A 19,498-nucleotide genomic window follows, 5' to 3' on the forward strand; every position below is an offset into this window, starting at 1 on the left:
CCCGATGATTGATTTAATGGCGGTTATTTAATGAAATGGACTTATGACTTTTAATGTTGACACTATTAAATAGTAAAGTAAACCACTTGCAGTAGCATAGGTTCTAGGCTAGGTAATCGGACTAGGTTTAGTCGCATATGTAAACTAATTACCGACGATTAAAGTTCGACACATCTACGACTTTTAATGAACATTTTATCGTTTACAATAACCATCTGAAACTTTATAAACATCAATAAAAATATTTGTGTGAGCGATTCCTTGGCAAACATCGCTATCAGCTGCTGACATCACTGAGTCACCGTTATCGCTGATAACAGACGATCACCTGCTATTGTGCTGATAACAGCTCCATTTCTTTGTTTAGCTATATTACAATAAATTGTTACATGGATTGATTTGTTTTTGATTTAATGAAGAAGATCCTAAGTAGATTATCATCGTCATCAGCCAATATACTCGTATGTTCCAATTGCAGGATCACAGGTCATATCCCACCGCCCTAGCCAAGTACGGGTTTGCAGTCACATGTCATGATAATTTTCTCCACATTTTAGAGCCGTAGTGAATGATAATGAGGATATTTTTTTAATAGATGCACAGATAAATTGAAGATTAAATTAATTCCTACACGCTCGGTGTCGAACACTCAACTTTTCGATTTCATTCCGAGTTCCTCACCACTGATTTCATATGTACTCGTGTATTTAGATATAACATGATATTATTTCTCGTTACACTTTTACAATTATGATTGGGCTCGTATTGTCTACCAAACTGATGCCTTATTTTGTTTGTTTTCATCAAATTCTAATATACATGGAGGGATTATTTGGAGGCCTGGAGGTTTATTACCTACCTACGAAACAATTTTTAATGAATCAAGAATACCTTCAAAGGTAATGGTTTGAAGTTATACGAATTCCGTTACCTATTTCTAATAATAGCGACTAATCTTTGCCGGTTAAATTTAATTCTAAAACATAGTTCTATTTATAATCTTATTTACACACCTGGTAATCGTATCTTACAGTTACTTTAAACATGTTTTCCATTATTATATAGTCGGGTTAGAATAAAGATTGTAGAATATTTTTTTCTAAGACGATTATCAATAACATATTGAAACCACGCTTTTGATTTAATTTTTAGTTTATAATAACTTTTTTTCATACATGAAAAACAATATTATTTGTGGCATGGGGTTTTGACGGGCCAGTGAAACCAAAAGATCTTCCATTCTCTGGGTCTAATTGATACAAATAATAATATAAAGCAATTTTCACAATAACTGACAACTAGCCTATTGAAAAAAAAAACGGGATACTGAGTGGCCGAGCGGTAGGCCGTCGTCCCATGGCAATAGACGCTAGTACAAATCCCATCTCCTGATTGAGTTTTTTGTGTTAATTATAATTTTAAAATATCAACTCGTATAACGTATAATGTTTAATGCTTTTAAAAACCTAAACAGTCATTTTATTACGGAATAAATTATCTATTTTCTTATTTTCTACGTTCTAGAATCTCAATGCATAAACAATTAAGTTTTAAGATTTTATGATATAGATTATAAATTAAACGTATGCTCATTTTCCAGAACAGCCATCTAAATTTACCAAAGTTTTAATAATATCATTCACTTTATGTAAAATGGAGTGTAATTACAATTGAACTTCGACCGAGTCAATTAGATTCAATGCTAATATGACATAGTTAATAAGTGCAATTAATACCTCATGTAATAACGTTCAATAATCGTTGATTACATCAGCTCCGGTGTCAATCGTAATAACCAACGTCCAGGAATAAGGGATTTGTATAAACATTTCCCGATGTTACTTACCTTTAAGGAAATCCGTCGGAAAATGTTTGTGTTTCATAAGTTAAATATATTTTCTCATTAATTGTTTGTAATAGGCGGCTGTGAACTTACGGTTATGGATTTAATGAGGATCTGTTGCAATAATAAGTGGTTAATTTGTTTGTTTATAGATATTGCAATTGAGTACAAAGCTATATCCGCTGCTACAAATAACTTCGTTCGAGGGGAATTACAGGGCATTTTTACATGCATTATAAAAGTGTGGCAAAATAATTATAGATTATAAACATTTTAATATCCTAAGTTCGTTTTGGGTAAAACTATTTATAATTGATTTAAAACATCTCATCATCAATTTGTTATGTTTGTTTTAAAAAAATAAGCTACAATATATCCACATTGATGGTATGATTTTCATAAAATCTATTGATCTTTCTATTGACCTTTCATGGTACAATTACGTGGTACACGGTAGCTTGGAGAAGAAAAAACCGGGGAAATAAAAAGACATGTTTATGCTTTACATTTTTTAATTTCTGATGTTGTTCATGTAATTGAGGACGGGGTACATGGCTTGAAGTGGAGAGCGAAACCATGAGCGAAAGTAGTACACACACATATACCACAAGGCTGGCTAAGTGCCGTTTAGTTTATGTCATCGAACTTTGCTGTTAAACACGCCTCCATCACGATACTCGTATACTTCTGTGTGTGTGTGAGAAATTTATAAAAAAATAGAATTATCCATGTGAGCATGTAGAGTGTGTGTTTGAAGGATTTTATGATAATAGCTGATCCATCTCCGTAAAGAAACCTTCCGAGACGGAGGTAGTTTAAAAAATTGAGTTTAAATTTGAGTTTTGTATGTTCCTTTAACTCGTCCAGTATCAGCAGTTATCAAACCCTTGGACAGCAGTAACTGGAGCTACCTCTGTTATATCATAAACATTGTCATCATCATCATATACATAGATGAAATATAAAAAAAATAGTCATCAGTACAGAAGTTACAATTTTATTACTTTGTACGGAATATATAGAGATTATATAAACTAAGTTGCATTTAAATTTATTTATATAAACAACCTTCACTATATTATGATGTTAGGTTTCAATTTAGTAAAACATGCTCTAATAGAGTTTTACAAAATTAAAAAAATTATCACCCATCCAATTTCTGACCGTGTCAACCGTTGATTTACCTTTCTTATTATTTGTCGGCATGACGGCAACAGAAATACAAAATCTCTTAAATTTTTAAATATCTAACTCATAAGATACAGACTGGTAACAGACGCTCAGACAGATAAACAGACAGACGTAGTCATAGAACTTGAGTCCCATTTTAACCTTCGGACATGCAACCCTGGAATCCAAACTCGAAAAGCAAATAATCAGCCAGCAGCCAGTGTTTCTGAAAATATGAATAATTAATGTGACCGTCAAAACCCAGACCTTGCATAATAATACCACTCATTTACATTTTTGCGGCTATCATTTTCCTTTAGAAATTATTAACGACATATACTGCGTCAAGCTAGTTTTATTTCGATAACGTACTTTTCCGAGCTATTCACTATTACAATGCACACACTTGAATATATAAGAGATTATCAAAGTTATATATGATCTTACGTGTGATTGAATATTTTTTCGTATTTGGATATCTCAATGCTTTAGGCAATATATAATGAGCGACGTGGGTGAAAATGTATATATTATACAGAAACCCACCTTCAACTCCAAACGCCCTTGAGTTGGGGGTAAACAGCATTGATCCTTCCAGTTCACATAGCCGGTGACCGATACAAATAAAATGATGCTAATTAAATTATAGTTCACGCATACCTCCTGGCTCTCTAGCTTAGTATATTTACATATTGTATCGCGAATACCATTTGCAAGCGCTTCGTTATGCTCAAATAACTTCCAGGGTCATTTTTCAATGTAAAATGTTTTTAATTAGTGACCATTACTATAAGAGTTTGCATATGAACATTCACTCAATAAAATTACTATTTTTTGTTTTGTATAAAAGAAAACAGAAATACTGTAATATAATGTTTGTACACAATATTCTCTTAGTAATCAATTATAGTGTAGGATAGGTTTTGAGGAGGAAATAATAAAGACTTATAATGTACGAAAAATCTGCTTTTTCATTTTTTCTTTTCAGTATCTGCTAATTATAATAAAATACGAATCTAACGAAACCCATTGATCCAATGTACTTTAAGCTAACATTTATTAGATTATATTATAAATCTCAATGAGAAGTGAAGTGTGAAGGCGTTACAAAGCTATCCAACCGATTTCGATGAAATTTGATAGTCAAATGGAATATAGATGAGGATAGATAAATTATATGCTTATTCAGGTAACTCACAAACAGAATTGAAAATTAATACAGACAAATAGATTGTTTCTTTTTTATTGTATATGCATAGGTATATAAAGAACATGATATTTATTATTATATAATAAGTTCACTAAACGCATCGTTGATCATAAATTTTATGTGTTGTATGCCGTTCTCTACGCACTATTATGACTTGCCATTTACCGTTACCTATCATGGTCAATACATGACTTAAAAGCAATATTAAACCCAATCATAATTAAAGCAATAAAACCATGTCTTAGATAAATAAGACCATGTGCACTCGCCAGGTATCGCTTACATCATGTATGTATTCTCTGGATATGCAAGTTGAGTGACATTTAGCGGACACCAATAACCTTAAAGGAGCCGCTCGCCGGCGCGCCGCGTCGCCGGCCGTGACGAAGGGTCGCCTTTGTTATATAACGCTACGAACTTTGATACTCAACTAACCATAGTGTAACAATTATTATAAACTGTGCTACCCATGTAGGTAGAATGCGCATTACCTTTCTAATATTATGAGTTCCCGTTATTCTTGTAATGTTTTTTTAGTTCTGTGGGATTACTGGGCTAAAAATTATCCTATCCTTCCTCGGGTGACAAGCTATCATTGTACCAAATTTCATGCAAATCCGTAAAGTGTTTTAGATTTGAAGAAGGGACATATAGACAGAGCTACATTCGCATTTATAATATTAGGTATAATAGGACAGAACAATAAGCACAAATAATAATACTAACAAAATTCCCCGTGGGTATTTTTATCGTGTGGATGACGATATTTTTATATCGACGTAACACCTCATAGAAATCATGTAGATTATTATTTTTTCATAGCTAGGTATAATAAATTAGTTATAACTTATAAAATTTAGAAAGGCTGATTCACCTGGTGGGCAAATTTAATCTACTAGAATTAAAGGTAAATTATGAGGTAAGTGATAAAAAATATTGAATTGAAAGTGAAATTCCACTATTTATCGTATGACATTTTTGAATCGCAGTATTATCAGTAAAATAACTAAAATACTCTGATAAAATTATGCTAAGATTATATCAAAAATTATTTAATTAAACAATAAATTAAACTTATAAAAATAACAACACTACCTGCGACCTCACATATAATTATCACGACTGTAATTATTCACGAAAATGCTTATTTTAGTAACCAAATTTGCAGCAATAAGAAATTGTTTACGCGTAGAAAACAACATGTAACATAATTAAATTCTAACCTTCGTACGTTTTTGGATTTTCCTTAGTACCTACCAATGACGTAATTGAAGTCACGATCATAAGCGCTTAGTTGAAAGTATATATTATAGTTATTTAATTTAATAGCTTACGAGTAAATCAATTAGAAAATTGCATCTTCAATCAAGGAATAACATAAACAACAGAAACCTATTCATTTGTCTTTTATTGTGTGGTGAAATCAATATCTGTTTGACTTATCGCCACATATTTTCCGCCACTATTGTTTAGTAAACCAGTATCTTTTGAGTGTGTCAAAGTTTTTAAGTAACTAGCCGCGCCCCGCGGTTTCACCCGCGTAAGTCCGTATCCCGTAGGAATATCTGGATAAAAAGTTGCCTAATTTTTATTCCAGTTGTTCAGCTGTCTACGTACCAAATCACATTGCAATCGGTTCTGTAGCTTTTGCGTGAAAGAGCAACAAACGCACACACATCCTTACAAACTTTCGCATTTATAATATTAGTAGGAAGTAGGATTATTTTTTATATTATTTTTTATTTTCATAACAGTTTCATCATCTCCTGCTTAACAGTACGAAAAGAGATCGAAATTCAACACAATCTTTAAGCAACCATCATCCAACAGCAGAACCTTATCTCACATATTAATTTCGAACGATTAATTGACCGCAAATACTCAGAAACATTGTTAATCGTAGCGTAATCAGGCCGATAACATAGCAGCCATAATAATAGAACCTTATCAACGGATATTGATCGAGAACCTAGATAACAATGCAATTTGCTTTCAGACAATAGAGGGTTTTTAACATTCATCATAAAATAATATAATAATAAATAGTGTTTGTAGTGAATTCTTGTATTAACGTTAATCTATATATATAAAATTCTCGTGCAACAATATTAGTTACCATACTTTTCCGAAACGGCTGGACCGATTCTCATGAAACTTTGTGTGCATATCGGGTAGCTCGGAGAATCAGCCAACGTTTAAACTTACTAAACTCGAGCATCGAATTGTCCTAGATTTAAATCGATGTTTGAAATCAAACATTAAACATTATATTTCTGTATAACTAGTACCTAGAGAGATATAAGATATTCTGACCTCTGTATCGGACAAGACCATGAGTTTGCTCTTTTGCCTTCTTAAGTAATAAATAATAGTTTAAAAAAACTAAAAAACACGCTTTAACAAAAATCATATTTTGCAAATTGAAAAATGGAATAATTTTATCAAATTAGTGTATTGTCATCGGTCCTCAATAAATCTACAAAGTTTGAACGAAATCTGGCCGTTTAAAGTGGGTCAAAATCGCGCCCAAAGAAGTCGGTTACAAACAAACATACAGGTGAAGCTAATAAAAAGCGTGTAAAAAGGATGAAAATTTCACCATGAAAATTTCATATCCGTAAGAAACATAAGCGCAAATTTCGAATTGTATTAATGAAGTATATTTAAGCAATGCAGGATAAAATAAGTCTAGTGCTGTTAAGTATGGCGTCAACAAACCACTTCATAGCAAGTGAACTACAGACCGTTTCAAGTGTTATTGCCGCGAAGCCTCGGGTGCATTTCTTACGGGATTATAGATTAGTTGCCGTCAGCTTTGCTCGCGTTGTGCCCACATAAATACTTTCATAATCTGATTTCCAAATTACATCTCAATCGGTTTAGCAAATTTACAAACTAACATTACATGACCACAGTCGCATTTATAGTATATAGCACAACTTTCCACATACATTCCACTACGAATATTTTTTTGTATGCATTATAACCAACCTATTTACAGGCTTCTAATATTTTTGTACTGCAATTAGAAGCTTTGGATATTTCATTATTCTTATTATCAAATTTAATCTGATAATTTAAAAATACTTTGAATGAGGTCTTAGAGGTTAGATTTTACGCTAGGTTTCATTCAGAGGCCATTTCAGGATATCGGTTTCTTCATGTTTTCCTTCGCTAAGTCAATTTGTGGTGCAAATAATTCGAAAAAATTTAGTTATATAATAGAAAAAAATAGGGATTGTGGAATATTCTGTAATTTTTCCACCATGCATACACTAAATATATGAACACTAAATGTATAATAAAGGGGTAGTGAATTTGTGACATCTTTTACCTCTTGCGAGCGTCATGTTCTCTGTGAGTGTCATAAGATATAGTTTAACGTTTTTATCAAATCAATCAATCCGGCCGAAGCCACGACGAACGGCAAATCACTACATAGTATAAAACAAAGTCGCTTTCTCTGTCTCTATGTATGCTTTAATCTTTAAAACTACACAACGTATTTTGAAGGGGTTTTTTTATATTGATATGTCATTCAAGAGGAAGGTGTATATGTACAATAACATCTATAAAACTACTCCAACTTAACGCGTGCGAAGCCGCGGGCCAAAAGCTAGTCGCTAATAAAGCCATTAAAAATACGGAGTAAATATATAAATTCAGAAAAGGCTTGAATATCGATTAGTCGCGTGTCTATATTAAGATCTATCTACACAGTCATTTGATATATTATAAATCTTCACCGGACCATATGAACACCCAATATTGAGAGCAAGGCGAACCGCCTGACATTACATACTGAAAACGTATTTATTCCAGCTGTATTACTATTTAGTTGTATCATATGCTAATGCTGGTTTGGACATACTTTAAGACTTTAATTTTGTATTAAATAAATTTTAACTGAATACAAGTTATTTAAATTATAAGGGGCACGTTTGCCTTCTACATTTATTATTGTTTAATTTAGAATTTTAATATATATTACATTAATGTACACATATTTCTTTTTTGTTGTACCTTACTTTTAAAGCAACTTCAAAAAAGAGGAGTTTGTTATCTTCGAATTTTTACTGGGTGGAATTTGATGATTCTTCCCTAGTTCTGACAATTTGACGGCGGTTTAGTGTTTGACAAAAGCAATTATAAATCTTATCGCAATGGTGAAAACAAGGCAAATTAAAGGTCAGCAAGTAATTAAATGTATAAACAATTAATATTTAATATTGTTACTGGTGTTTACAAACAACAGTTATGTAAGACGTGTGTCTGCGATGCGCACCCGTTGAACTCAGAGCTACTTGAGATAAGTTAGATAACGGTTGCAATGCTGTACGCATTTAAGAACTATATTTTATGTGAAAACTATCGTCTTTTAAACACATACTATATTATTCTTTCGCATGCGTTAAATTCGGAGTAGTTTAATAGATATTATTATACCTGATATAAAACTTCCTCTGGAATCGCTATTTAAAAATCCCATAAAATCCGTTGCCTAGTTTTAAAGATTTAAGCATACACAGGGACAGATAAAGCGACTTTGTTTTTTACTATGTAGTAATTACTAGAATAGTCTTTAATTAAATGTGACTATATCTAGACTTTACGTATCTACAATGGGTTGAATAGTACAACGAATTTACGTATTTCTTACTTTTGTTTGTCTATAAGTTTGGTTATTGTAAATAAAATAAATACCTTCGCAAAATTTACACCAAATTCGCAATATTGCATAATTTGATACTGTTTATTTAGTCTTATTATTTTTATGTTCGTTTACTTACATATATTACTGATGGGTGATAATATTTATATAGATATGTTTTTTGTTTAGGTTTCTCAATGTACCTAAATACACTTGTTTTATTCATATATACTTGTTTTATCATACGAAGAAAACATATAAAAAATACACAATAAAGGCAAAATATAGAACGTAACTGTTGATATATAAGGAACTGATAAATAATGTTAGTACACGTAATACGTATTGTTTTCTGCGATAAATAACTGAATTTAATGAGAGTAAACAAAAACTCTTTAACCCTGACGTCATCAGTGATCATCAGTGATGTTAATTCCATGCAACTCTTCATTATGAGAGGCACGTAGACGCCACATTGGCTCACAATGCGCTAATTATATCTATATTCGGTTAGTGTTCTCATTGTTATTCGTAACCAGCCCAAACAATGCTCTTGGATCTATTGGGCATCAAAACAAACAAAAAATACGTATCGTAAACTAGCATATGAATTTGTAGTTAATTACTATGATTTCAGAATGAATTAGAAATAGTTCCATACTTATAAGTATTAATGTTACGTTACGGACGATAAGGATTAAGGAAAACATTTGGAAATTGTCAGTGTTTGTACCAGCTAGTACTAAAGAAATATATCTCTTTTGACGCGTCAACGTCTTTCACTGCAAGTTACCTGAGATACCCAACCATAGATCCTATTAATTAATAATATAAATGCGACTGTTTCTAAGCATGGATCGCTGGATGGATGTACAGATCTTTGTTACTGTTTCACGCCAAAACAGCTTAACGTATCTGTATGAAATTTGATACGAAGATAGATAAAAGTCTGGATTAGAAAATAGGGTACTTTTTACCCGGGTACGATCGGATTCACGCCGCGGATTACAGTTAGTAAATAAAAACGTGAAATCTGTAATACTTTAATTGCAGTCTGTTTAAATATCATTTCATATACCTGTATAGTTGGATGTGGTTCTTAACACTACAGAATTTGTTAAACCAGACACAAACGAATCCACTGTATCAATTACAAGTCCGTAACACGAGGACATGTGGTATTGAAAAGAGAAAGCATTTCTTTATTGACAACGTTTTTATTGCGATAACCCTACATATAAATTACAATTACACTACATTTTGTAAATATCGAATTTGTAAACATTTTTAAACAGTATTATGCAATCTTTTAAGGCATTTTATCACATAGGACTGTACGTAGGACAGGCTTGCAAGCGATAGATATTAAAATTATGTTAGCCAGCTGTAGTCTTAGCGATACAGTCATGGCTCTTTTTTATTGAGTTCAAGACATATATAGGCGAGTATTTAACTGCATTAGAACATTATTGAAAAGGGAATAAAAACTTTATATAGTTCGAAGTTCTAGAAAATAATGTTCAGTGACTCTTTTAAAGATTTACGCACCTATTCTTCTAATGTTTATTTTTCCAATGAACTAGTGCATATATATTATATCAAAATATAAGTGAAATAAATACTCGGCTATTTATATCAAGAAAGCATATTTTTCCACTTATTGTCAACAAAATTCTACATATAGAAGCGCTAAGTTGAAACAGCGCCGTTGCATATAATTTCGATCCACTTTCCCGCTTAACGCAATACTACGTTTTTAGAGATTTACAATATCGATAAAGAATTACTTCATTTATTTATACAATCATAAAGAATCTGTTCAATATTCTTATAAAATATATGCTATTTAAATTTAAAGATACTTTAATAGAATAATAATATATTTCAACAATAATTGTTTCTCGAACTGTATCTGGCGCTGATAAGATATTAAACTCGATTAAAATTATGGTCACGTTTATTTTTATCGATCTGTTTGTTTTTTACATTAAATCCATAGGTATTCATAATCATTTCAATAACATTTAGTGACTATATCACTGATAAAATATTTTAATTTATAATTAATAAATACAATATACAAAAGATAGAGTTGCCATCGACTAATGAACGATTTATTATAGAACATAAATTGTCATTGATAAAAAAGTATTAAAACTTGTGCTACACGCTACATAAAATAAGGCACTCTATTTCAACGATCAACGTTTTTTTCGTATTTATACACAAATATACAAGTAAATTCATTGGCTAAGAATATTTTTGATTAGCGAGGCCTAGGACATGCGCTTAAATATCTAAGTACACAGAAATGTTTAAATAGGAAACTTTATAAGTACTTTGTATCTTTTAAAAATACAAGCTTTTGAAACTAATTTCATTTTTGTTATACAAGAGAGAATAAAATAGTTGAAAATATGTAACAAATAAACATAAAAAGAATTGAAAATAAGATTAGTTTTAGAAAAGGTCATACAAGAAACGTGAAAGTATGTCGCAATTGAATAATGAATAATGCATGATAATCACGCATCCAAATGCAATTAGACAGCATTGGCCTGCTATCGCTCTTATGAAACGTGATAAAAGGTGCAAAGAAAGCTAATTTAGTAACTAATCTAATATTTAATTTTGTTTGGCTCAAATGTATCAATATATCCATTGAACGGAAGAACATAGAAACTCAACTCTTGGAGATAGAAATTTGTTTCAAAAACTTTTAAAATAGTTTTTTATACATAGCGAGCGTAACAAGGTCACAGCTATTCTTACATTTCCCAATTTCCCACGACGATTGAGGCTTCTCTTCACGTGCTAATGCTAAGACGCATGCGCCGGGAAAGCTACTAAAAAACCTCTTGAATACACTAGAAATACTAAACAATGGGATGAAACTATCTCACACCGTATGCCTCGCGTATCGGCTTTCCAGCGTATTAATAGACGTTACGGATAACCATCATTTGCATTGTTCGCGGAGAAAATTAATTGCTTCACAATCGATTGGCCGAAAAAATGAGAAATCGAACTGTTTCACTCGGGCACAGACAGCACAGACCGTTAGGATGTTGGAGTTTAACGATCACGAAATGCCAACTGGCGTCCAGTCCGTTACACTAACCATATGACGCGCATACGCGCCACGCGTTTCCAGTCCACCGATTTTTGTTTACGATGCAGTTTTGGCGTCACAAGCTTTAACGAAAACCCCGATGGTTTAGGCCGCGCCCGCTTCTTGTTTTTGTTGAATCATGGATTCCCATTGGGCTATCAGGCGCGTGGAACTCGGAGCGAGGAACTCTTGTCCCGGACTCAACTCACATAGCTCTGCCAACGATTTCGCCGGCTTCAAGCTTCCGATGGAGTCGTGCCCGGAACTGTTTCTCGGAGAAGGCGACCTCAGATCCTCGTTCAATGCCTCATATAGTTCGCCTATCGATTTTGTAGCTTTCAATTTTCCCGGCATGGGAATTTCTTCATCCTCAGATTCTGAAGTTGTTTCATTATCACTGAGCTCTAAGTCGAACGGCTTTTGTTTCTTTCTCATTTTCTTTAACTCGTGCTCCCTATTTTTCATCTCTTGAAGCTCCTTTTGAATTTTTTCTTCCACTGGGACGTAACCCTTTCTCACTGGTTTACCCTCGGGAGTTCGGGTTATAGCAGTCGGTGCGACGACGGGTACGATCGGGACGATCGGAGCCGGCGGGAAGGGAGTTGTAGTCAACGCAGTTGGGGATGTTGGAGTACCAGGCGAGGTGACAGGCATTTTACCCTTGTTTGCGATAAACCTTTGCATCAAGCCTTTAGTCCCATTTTGAGGTGTAAACCTGCGTGTATAGCCATTCGTGTTCAGGAGGGTGGGCGTAGTAGGAGGTGATGGTGCTATAGGCCCCAGTAGATGTGAAGTAGACACGGCTCTATTTAAAGTTTTCCCAGGCTTATCAATGCCATTGCCATTGACGTGGCCATTTTGTTTGTTTACATCAATGGTGGACTCTGACAAAAGCCTGTTAATTCTGAAATGGCCCTCCTTGAACTCCCTTTCTCGCTCCGTGACTTCAATAATTTCCCTCTGGATCCTGGTGAGGGGATCCTCTTTCAGCAATGACTGGAAAAATGAAAAGACATTTTTGAATCGCAACATAAAAGTATTTATATGACAAACGTGACCGTGCTATCTTTATTGTGCAATATTGCCGTATATGCTATATTTTATTGCGAGTGTATCTTGATACCTACTGGTCCGCTGTGACCTTACAATGTGACACAGATTTGTAAAAACGTGATCATTTTTCTGTAGTGCTTAATGCATTTCATATTCACTCAAAGTAGGTATAAGATACATATAGGGAATATTAAATGAATGTCTATTGCATATGGTAATAAACTTATAAACTGTATTTATTTTATGATTCACAAAATGATTCATAAAATTAAGTTTGTCTGTTCGAGAACAGATATATTTTTATGATTACACAGCTTGCAATTTACCTTCAAAAACTTTACATCACTTGAAAATAATTCATGCAAGTGCTATATATATGATAAATATAATTATAGAAATACATATATATTTGCTAGAAACAAGGAATTTACATAGTTCTATATAGTGGCATATGTAGCTATATTATGTGAAGAAATGCGCTTACGTTAACTTGAAGTTCAGGTAAATTATAGAGGTCATACTTGAGAATGTGCTAAGTTAACATCTACTCGCTTTCTTACGATCTAAACTAGTCTTAAACTTTTCCTATGCTTCTATCAAACATACACATAAACTAAGACAAATTAATATTGACTTTGCAATGAATTATCCCGTTTTTTTTTCATTGTGGTCAATAACTATATAACTTTCAAGTGTGTATATCAGATATATTGATTGGGTCGATAGCATATTAGTTAATACGTACAGATAAGACAATACCCACTCATTTGTTATTGCAAGTACGTTCGATTCCAATAAAAATGAACAATATCGAAGATAATATATCGAGGGTCTTATCAGATGTATAACAGTACTTTAATCTCGGCGGGCCGACGCCAGACTGTGGAAGTGACCTCGTAAAAGCTTTCTTTGTACCCCGGTGTACATTCAAAAATTTTATTCAGCACGTAATTATAGCAGAAATGAGACTACGCGTCGTATAAACTGTATCACAAGCCATCGACCTACGAACTCGCGATCAAAGGATCTACTGACCACCATCTAGAGCAGCGAGCACATTCCAACAAGAACTCAACAGATACTTACTTCACCCATATTCGAATATTACAATCCGTTAACAGGAAACTAAATTGGCACAAAACTTCACTTTACACACACATGACGGTACCGACACCTGCCACGATTTTAAGTAGATTACCGCTTACGAACGAACGCGTCTGTCACGGGCCGCGGGCTAACGTCCTCTGCGGCGTGCGCGTATCACCGTCTAATTAGCGCGAGTGAGAGGATTACTTACCTGTGGAAAAGAGAAAGGTGTACAAAATATTACACGGGGGATTTATAAAGCGATAGACTTGAAACTGTCTGGAGCAGATGTACACACATATTATAAGTCGCTTACTACGGCTGTTATGGCTTAATAATATTCTTCATCAAGAGAATTAATAAGTTCAGGCATACTTTTGGAATTACTGGCTAGGTATCTATTAGAACTATATCCACAAAATCCATGGTTAAATCAAAAAAAAAAAAAAGAATAACAATAATAATTTAGCAAATAGTATAGTACTTACCTAAAAATATAGAATAAATAAAAATTTAACTTATTTACACTGATGCTATATTTTGTTTTTTACAATATATCATTTCTGATTAGGCTAATAATTCTACAATTAATGCGAGCTGTTTTACCGAGAGAAATAAAGTTTAAACGACTGTTTGAAATTTAAACACGGATTTCCGCGCTACTGATTTTGGAAGGGACTCGCGTCGTCCGGGCCCTTTTAACATTAACTTGTGACCGGAAAAGGATATATTTAAGGGTTCGGAAAATATCACATTAAAAGAAGCCATAGGGCACTATCAATAAAACATTCAATTTTTCCTGATTTTTTTTCTATATCTATATTAATATCATAAAGATGAAGAGTTTGTTTGTTTGTTGAACTACTGGTCCGCTTTGAAAAATTCTTTGTTTTAGATAGCCCATTTATCGAGGATGGAGATATTATATATAATATGTACCACGGGCGAAGCCGACGCGGACCGCTAGTTTAAATAATAAAATGATAGTTTTTTTTTTTTAATTTAGAAATACGTTTTTACTAATCTGACACATACTAAACAATTTATTATTAAAAAAATATATTAAATTAAATAAAATAAAAAATACGTACTCGACGATATATAATTAGGGCGTATAACAAAATTGATTCAACAATCTAAATGATTGTCAGAAAATATTGACCTAATATCTAATATCCTTCTAATATTATAAATGCGAAAGTTTGTAAGGATGGGTGTGTGTTTGTTGCTCCTTCACGTAATAACTACTGAACCAATTGCAATGAAATTTGGTACGTAGACAGCTGGACAACTGGTATAACATATAGGCAACTTTTTATCCCGATATTCCTTCGGGATACGGACTTACGCGGATGAAACCGCAGGGCGAAGCTAGTAAACTATAAATCTGTTTTGGATGGGTAATGAAAACAACAACGAAATACTGTAAATATATATTATTTCTACATCAAATTCACTTTAACTTAATAAATAATTAATCAGTCTTAACTCAGCTATGTCTGTGCTATTGTGAATACTGTGTTTACTGTGTTTAATGATGGTACGGTTTTGAATGACGATTTCATATTAACATCCATATGACTGTTTTTCAAATGTCTTGATAGATCACTTGTCCTGTAGAAACCTTTGGAACAATGCTGACAAACATAAGGGGTGTGTTTGGAATGTTGTTTTAATAAATGGAATTCTAATCTAGGAGCTGTTGGAAATGTTTTCATGCAATCACCTATAGAACATTTGAATTTATCCGTATTTTCATGTTTGAAGAACATATGGTACTTCAAGGCTCCTTTCACAGCAAAGGACATGTTGCAAGTGGGGCAGGTGTAAGGCCTTTCTCCAGTATGCTTCCTTAAATGTACTTCTAAATTCGAGAATGTTTTCAAGCATATAGTACACTGACCCGACTTCTCGGAATGAACTCTTCTTATATGAGTCTGCAGATTGCCTTTCATTGAAAATGTCATGCCGCAAAAGCTGCAAACATTTCGTTTCTCATTTTTATGCAGGCTCATATGAACGCGCAAACTAGATTTCGTTTTCAACGATTTATTGCACAGGTGACAAGTGAATTTCCTTTCGTCACTGTGCACACTCTGGTGCTTGACAACAAGGTTGCGATGAGCAAACTTCTTGTTGCAAATTGGACAAGCATAGGGCTTCAAACCTGTGTGAGTGGTTTGGTGGCGGTTCCTTGAAGTCAATTGCTTGAACCGTTTCGGGCAGTACATGCAAGCGAACGGCGTCTCATTTGTATGAACTCGTATGTGTGTTATTATATCGTTTTTACTAAAGAAACTATTGCCACACTTTTCACAAGTGAATTTACGTTCCCTCACAGAATGATAAACATCAATGTGGCGTTTGAGATTCCCCTTGGACGGGAATTTTGCGTCACAGTTATCACAGGCGAAAGGTTTCTCTTTTGTGTGTACCCGCATATGTATTTCTAGAGCAGACTGACTCTTTGTCATAAGACCACAGACAACACATTGCGCTGGGCCACTGTTGCTCTGTTTCTTACGAGTTTTTCTTTTCGCTTTCTGTTCAGTTGTCGACAGTTCTGTAACATTGTTTTCTGTGTTACTACAAGTAGTCGAAGTTTCTAGCAAAGGTTTTAAGTCAAAATCGTTTTCTGTGCTATGTCCCTCGTCCAAAATATCATCTAATTTTGTATCACAAAGGTTTACCTCTTCTTTTACTATTTTTAATTCTATTGTAGTGAACAAGTCAATAGGGCTAACGCAGCGTAATGCTTTGTCTGAAGCCTCACATTTTAGAACAAATTGATGGGACGAGTTTAGATCGATTGTACACTGCTCACATAATTTCGTAGGCAGACCATCTTCTTCTGATATCAATATATTGACTAATCGAGTTACTTTATCACAATAACGTATTTCATTTGGTTCATTTGCAAAAAGGGATATTACGCCGGGTTTCTCAAGACAAATTCTGCAGATATTTTCCATTGTTTAAAACAAGTTAGTTACAGCGAATATACGGAATATTACTTTACTATGCCATCTAGGCGGTTTACATTGCAATTTATTTCCTGTTTTGAAGCAAATTAAATTTTATTATGTTAGAATCAGTCTCTCTACTTTTGTTATTGATTTTTTAATGTCAAATGTCAATGTCATTTTAATTTCAGCGTTTTGACATAATATTTTGTTGAAACCTCTATAATTGCGTTCACATTTCACAACATGTATGTAATATACTTAATTCACAGTTAAGAAAAAAACTAATAAAAATGCTAATACTCGTACAAAATAGACTAATACTCGATCACACAGTAAGCGATAAGAAACATCCTCACCTACCACTTAAAATAAATTTTGGTGCTTTGCACGTTTAACTTTAAGTCAATCAAATTTTAATAATAAAAAAATACAAAAAAAAAAATCGATCATGAGGTGAGATTCGATTTCACATCCAACACTAATATCACTAATTCAGCAATCGATATTATTTTATTCTCTCGGTTATATGTGCCTTCAGGAGCATCCTATGGTACCAACTACTGCTATATGCATTAAATGCAATTTTTTAATATTTGAGAAATATAATTGGTAGCCAAGAGTTCTAAATCATGTTAAAGAGAGGAACATGAGTTCATATCCCACCTCAAGACAGTACTTCTTTAAAAAAAATATTCAGTAAGTTTATGAAAAACAAGCAAATACATGTGACATTAAAAATATTTATTGTATACATTTACCTAAAATTGGTTTAAATCATATAACTTTGTCTTTATGTGTACCTAATTTATGTCTGGCACAGTCGCTTTTTCTATAAAATGCCCTAGAACACAAATCACAAGGGAATGGCTTTTCAGTAGAATGAAATCTTGCTATGTGGTACTCAAGCATTTGTTTCACTGGGAATATTGCTCCACAACCATTTTCTGCACACTTGTGTTTGTAGTCTTTGTGCTTATAAGTCATGTGCCTAACTAAGCCTTTCTTATCAAAGAAGGAGTTGGAACAATAATCACATTTCAATCCCCTGTAATCATTGTGCTTCCACATGTGCATTTCTATATTAGATGCATACTTGGAGCATATATTACAGAAACCTGATTGAGCAGAATGCCTGCGTTTGATATGTGTGGCTAAATTATTCTTTTGAAAGAATGTTTTCTTGCACAGATCACAAACAAAGCATGCGGATTTACTCTCATGATGCTGTATATGTTTCTTCAAACTATGGCTGTGCTTAAATTTCAAATTGCAAAAGATGCAAGTGTAATTCTTTTCTTGACTATGAACCTTTGCATGTATGGTTAATTCAGATTTAGAACAAAAATTCTTATGACATAAACTGCATTTGAAAGGCTTTTCTCCTGTGTGTGTTCTTTTGTGTCTAATTAATGATCCTGACTGTGTAAATTGGGCAGGACATAATTTACAAGCAAATGGAGTTTCGCCTGTATGTGTGCGTGTGTGAGTGTTCAAACACCTTTTGGTGAAGAATCGCTTTCCACAATTTTCACAAACAAAATTACGAGTTCTAAATTCAGTGTGATTAGTTTCTGTATGTCGTTTTAATCCTGCTGGGTCCTTGTATGTCTTATCACAAAGGGAGCATTTAAAGGCGCGCTTATCAGAATGTGCTCTCATGTGTGCCATTAATGCAGAATTATTCAAACATGCCTTGTCACAAGTTGGGCAACGAACTGGTCGACGATTGGTGTTAACTTTTTTTCGAGTCTTCTTTCCACTTCTTTTCACAGAACATAGTACCTTCTCCCTCACAACTGGAGAAGATTCCCTACTTTCCAATAGAGGTGGGTTACTTCTTTCATCGTCACTTGTATGCTCAACTTTAAATTCGTATGCAATTATCGAATCCTTTGCCTTAATTGTCTCGATGTTACCGTGTATCACAAACTGTAATGAGCGTAGTTTTTGATCTGCCGATTCGCATTGCAGTATAAAATCGTAAGATTTGCTTAACTGAATATGACAAGCAGAACAAATGACTTTAGGAAGAATATCGTCCTCTTCAATGTTAACTTTAGATTTATTGCAGCAATACATTATTTTAACACTTAGATTTAATTCATCGGTATTATCAAAAATATGGATCGTTCCTTCATTTTCACAACATAAACGGCATACTTTTGTTTGCATTTTCTTCAAATTAATAAAAAACTGGCAGTTTATCTCAAATAAATTAGAATTTGTTTTGTTTTACATACAGAGAATTATTGTTTTTATTTATTGCATTATTGACAATTCACTTGATTGTCAAACGTCACATTGACTCGCAAGTCACACTGGAAGCAGCAAAGGGGTACTATAGATGATACTATCTATGGAAAAATATGATATAAATGAGATACCATTGAGTGGCATTTTTCGACAA

General features: G+C 33.4%; 3 protein-coding genes across 3 annotated transcripts; all 3 read right to left on the reverse strand.

Moving 5' to 3' along the window:
- Positions 1-10,071: 10,071 nt before the first annotated feature.
- LOC119832742 lies at positions 10,072-14,320 on the reverse strand. The gene is made up of 2 exons (XM_038356469.1): positions 14,126-14,320; positions 10,072-12,982 (listed from the first exon to the last, which is right to left on the reverse strand). Exons 1-2 carry the CDS (start codon positions 14,132-14,134, stop codon positions 12,092-12,094), a joined length of 900 nt encoding a protein of 299 aa, XP_038212397.1. The 5' UTR covers positions 14,135-14,320; the 3' UTR covers positions 10,072-12,091.
- Positions 14,321-15,554: 1,234 nt separating this feature from the next.
- LOC119832741 (gastrula zinc finger protein XlCGF57.1-like) lies at positions 15,555-17,240 on the reverse strand. Its single transcript, XM_038356468.1, has one exon. It carries the CDS (start codon positions 17,095-17,097, stop codon positions 15,619-15,621), a length of 1,479 nt encoding a protein of 492 aa, XP_038212396.1. The 5' UTR covers positions 17,098-17,240; the 3' UTR covers positions 15,555-15,618.
- A 580-nt stretch (positions 17,241-17,820) lies between these two features.
- On the reverse strand, positions 17,821-19,345 carry LOC119832865 (zinc finger protein 93-like). The gene has a single exon (XM_038356663.1). The coding sequence runs from the start codon at positions 19,261-19,263 to the stop codon at positions 17,866-17,868; it is 1,398 nt and encodes a 465-aa protein (XP_038212591.1). The 5' UTR covers positions 19,264-19,345; the 3' UTR covers positions 17,821-17,865.
- Positions 19,346-19,498: the final 153 nt, after the last annotated feature.

The sequence above is a fragment of the Zerene cesonia genome, chromosome 16, assembly GCF_012273895.1.
Source record: "Zerene cesonia ecotype Mississippi chromosome 16, Zerene_cesonia_1.1, whole genome shotgun sequence".
Lineage (NCBI taxonomy): Eukaryota > Metazoa > Arthropoda > Insecta > Lepidoptera > Pieridae > Zerene > Zerene cesonia.

Coding starts and splice junctions, on each gene's coding strand:
- LOC119832741 (XM_038356468.1), bottom strand. CDS start 17,097: ATGGAAAATATCTGCAGAATTTGTCTTGAGAAACCCGGCGTAATATCC.
- LOC119832865 (XM_038356663.1), bottom strand. CDS start 19,263: ATGCAAACAAAAGTATGCCGTTTATGTTGTGAAAATGAAGGAACGATC.